The sequence below is a fragment of the Cucurbita moschata genome, unplaced genomic scaffold, assembly GCF_002738365.1.
Source record: "Cucurbita moschata cultivar Rifu unplaced genomic scaffold, Cmos_1.0 Cmo_Scf00078, whole genome shotgun sequence".
Lineage (NCBI taxonomy): Eukaryota > Viridiplantae > Streptophyta > Magnoliopsida > Cucurbitales > Cucurbitaceae > Cucurbita > Cucurbita moschata.
The window spans coordinates 476,817-481,071 of NW_019268594.1; the positions used below are offsets into that span (position 1 = coordinate 476,817).

General features: G+C 36.5%; 1 protein-coding gene across 1 annotated transcript; it reads right to left on the reverse strand.

The window, feature by feature from the left end:
• Positions 1-447: 447 nt before the first annotated feature.
• LOC111438619 (stigma-specific STIG1-like protein 3) lies at positions 448-1,089 on the reverse strand. Its single transcript, XM_023076496.1, has one exon. It carries the CDS (start codon positions 991-993, stop codon positions 547-549), a length of 447 nt encoding a protein of 148 aa, XP_022932264.1. The 5' UTR covers positions 994-1,089; the 3' UTR covers positions 448-546.
• Positions 1,090-4,255: the final 3,166 nt, after the last annotated feature.

The window sequence follows — 4,255 nt, forward strand, 5'->3', positions numbered from 1 at the left end:
GTAAAGGGTATGTCGGCATTTAAGTGTGAGGTAGTGGCAGGTGTTGGATGATAAAAGTCCCACATCGACTAAGTTTAGAAGATGACTCTGATACCATGTTAGACGAACATAACTCTCCACAATGATATGATATTGTCCACTTTGAGCATAAGCTCTCGTGACTTTGTTTTGAATTTCCCCAAAAAGCTTCGTACCAATGGAATTAGACAATATTATACCATTGTGGAGAGTCGTGTTCGTCTAACAACAGCCACTAACAATCTCACGAGAACCATAAATTTATGTAACTTTAAACAGATAAATTACAGTAACATAGTCAAATGAGAAAAAAATTGTATATATACTTAGGAGTATGAGTTACAAATAAATCCTCTCCTAATAACAAAAACAATCAATTCTACCAATTGTTTTTAACAGATCCACAATAATTTATGTGACTCTTTTTTTATTGTATTTCAAATTTTTTTCAAATTCTTTTTTTGAAACAAGAAAGTTCAAGATGATTAGATGATCCATTGAAATAATGGATAATAGAAGAATTGAATATCATGCATACTCACACATGCCGTATACACAAAACTTCCCCGGCTTGCAGCGGTTGTTGCATTGCCCGCAATGCCGCTTGTCATACGCCACATCAACGCACTGCCCTCGACAACACTCCCCCGTGTACTTACATTTCTTCTTGCATCCACCGCAATTGTGCTTGTCATGCATCACATCCACGCACTTGTTGTTGCAACATTCCCACCCTTTCCCATGCATTTTCTCGCACATCTTCTTGTTCTTGTGGCAATGGCTCGCCGCTCTAGGGTTCTTCACCTCCTCAGCTAGAAAACGACTCAAGCTTCTCGATGGCAACAATGTCGTCGTCGAACCCTCGATGACGTCCGGCGTTGTTGTCTCTTTTGACTTTTCAAAGGTCTTCAGGGTGATAGTGATGGATAGAGCCATGGTTATAGCTATTACGAGCATTACTTTCTTAACTTCCATGGCTTCGTCCGTGGAAGTTGTAGAGAGAGGAGCGCGTGCAGGTCGATTCAGATCTTTGAAATTGGATTTTTTTCAGAGAGGGAGAAGGGTAGGAAGGTAGGGGCGGGGAGGTTTGATGTATATAGTAGGACTAATCCGAGAAAGATGGTGTAAAAGGAAAGGGCAAAGAGTGTTGTTGAATTCTAGGTCAATAGCTCACAAAGCTTGTATCTTACATAATTTTAATTAATCAATGTGATGTAGGTTCAAAAGTCAAAGGGGTAAATCAGGGATTTTAAGAAATATAGTGTCGCCATGAAGGAGCTGGCATGAGGAAATTAAGGTATGCTGCTAGATTAAGCAAAGGTTAGGGGTTTGCAATGCAAAAAGGCTCAAAATTGAAGCAAAAGAGATGGCTTTAATTTAATGTAGTTGTGTATTTTCTTACAACCAAAACATTTATTTAAATATAAGTCTCTAAAGGGCATGAAATAAGCAAAGATAGCTTGGAACATGAGAGGTCTGAATGCAAAGTTTTAATCATTTTTCAAGTTGACTAACTCTCACGAATCGTATGGGGACAGGTATGACATTCGACATTATACACATTATTTTTATTTTCCAAAGTTTATATATCTTACAAACAAGTTAATATTAGATTTAGTATATAGTTTACTCCATATAATGTTTGGTTAGTTTTTTTAATTTCTGTCTGTCAAAGATATTTAGCCTCGAATTATAATTTAACGTAGGTGTCATATTCAACCATTTATTATAAGCAAATATCTTGTATAATCGGGGATATTTAGCTATTCAGTATGATTTACCATAGGTATCATATTTGACCATTTATTAAAGACAAATATCTAGATATTTGCCTTTCATTACGGCTTGTTATATATATCATATTTACCTTTTTATTATAGTCAAATATCTTGTATTAAATAACTTTCACTGTAATTTAAATGTGGTGATTTTAGCAAATAAGATCACCGCCTATGATAAGATCACCGCCTATGCTTCTAATATTAATACTTGGAATGAAATTAAAAGATAGAAAAACAATAGAGATTTTAATCCTCCTATCGGCGTAAACAAGTTTAAAATTTTGAGGGGAAGATGTTTTGGTTCAACAAATTTGGGTACGGTTAGGAGAGCGTCAAGGCACTTGGTGATATTGCAAGTTTAAAAATTTATTAAGTAATCTACTCGTCTAAATGAATTATTAGGAACTTAGTTTTCAAGAATAATCGTAATATACTAAACCAACTATAAAAGGAAGTGGAGGGGTTCACCTCCACGGTAAAAGGAAGGTCTCTCACTTAATTTTGACCGCTCATGGTTGACATTTTGGTTGATCTCACTTGGGTCTATCATCTCACTTAAACGGTTCGAATTCTAATCCAGTCGGAGAATACACTTTTTGACCGCTCATGGCTGATATTTTGGTTGATCCCACTCCAGTTTATCATCTCACTTGAACGGTTCGAATTCGAATCTAGTCAAAGAATACACTTTTTGACCGCTTATGGTTGACATTTTGGTTGATCCCACTTGGGTCTGATACGCTTGAACCCTTTCCTCCTAGTTTCAATTTTTCGAAAGCTTTTAAGGTTAGTAAGACTACCTTTTAGGTAGTTTAAATTTTTTAGTCAAGTTTAGAATATTTATACATAATTAGGCTTAGACAGTTTAAATTATTATGAGGAAGTTTATGTTACGATCATCGATTTCTGCTTACTTAGAGTCACTACCGTCATCACAATGTAATCATTTTGTGCGGAAGTAAGCGAATAAACTTTATCATAAAACATAAACTTCATCTTAAAATACTGTCATGGATTTACGTATTTGAAAACATCATTAAAACGACATATTGAAATACTAAATGAAATTACCTTAAAATTAAAATTAAAATTAAAAACATCTTTATCCTAACATAAGTCTAAGCAAATAAATACGATTACCTTATGTATGTGACATGGTCTCAAATTGTGACGTCGACGTCAACCGTACAAAGATGCCTTGCCTTTACTTGAAAAATAAGAGTAGCACGTGTCTTGGGCATTTTAAGAAATACTTAGTAGGTGACCGCCTCTATTGGGGTTAAATGCAAACACATACAATTGTATGAGTGGGACCTATCATAGCGGCTATCCTAAAGGAGCAATTGGATGTGTACTTAATTTTTCTACACATAGTCCACACGTGCGAGTATTGAACCCACCAGCCAGTTCGCACACCTCATGGGCCCCTTTCTGGTCGGACGAGTATTCTCTAGTAGCTGTTAATGTCGAACACCTATTGAAATAGCAACCATCATGGTAGCATTATGGTAAACATAATGCTACCATCCCTGTCTCGTAGTATACGCGTCCATACTACCGTGAAAGAAAAGGGGTATCCCCAATGCATGAGATCCTAACATTTTTCCATTTTCATTATCATATACTACAACCCCGCTAGCGTCTTCCTTCATATCATATCATATCAATGACGAGTATTCTCTAGTAGCTGTTAATGTCGAACACCTATTGAAATAGCAACCATCATGGTAGCATTATGGTAAACATAATGCTACCATCCCTGTCTCGTAGTATACGCGTCCATACTATCGTGAAAGAAAAGGGGTATCCCCAATGCATGAGATCCTAACATTTTTCCATTTTTATTATCATAACTACCAACCCCACTAGCGTCTTCCTTCATATCATATCATTTTTGTCATGTTCTTTTATCATATCTTCCATGCGTGCATTAGGGTTGTATTTCATGTCAATTCGTCATTTTGCATGTCAATCCTATCATATATCATTCTTGTTGCACATATATCATATCATAACATAACCCGAACATGCCTTAAACATATCATATCATCATAACATATCACTGTTGAAGCTAATAATAGAGTTTCAATTAGTTACTACGGAATAGAAGGAGGAGGTGAATTCAATTTCATCCACAAAAATCTCAACCAACTCCGGGAATCCCCCTATAAAAGAACCACCCTCCCCATCATTCAAATCACTCCTCCTCTCGATCTCACTTCAGTTTTCTGTTGTCACCAACAACTGGTATCAGAGCAATCTTGCAGTAGAAAAAATGGCAGCAGAAAAACAAGTTGAGAGCTACGTTCATCCCACCATCCCGAGGTTTGATGGTCACTATGATCATTGGGCGATGTTGATGGAAAATTTTCTCAGATCAAAGGAGTTCTTTGATATGGTGGAGACGGGTTATGAAGAGCCAAATGAAGGCGAGGTACTCTCAGCTGGTCAACAAC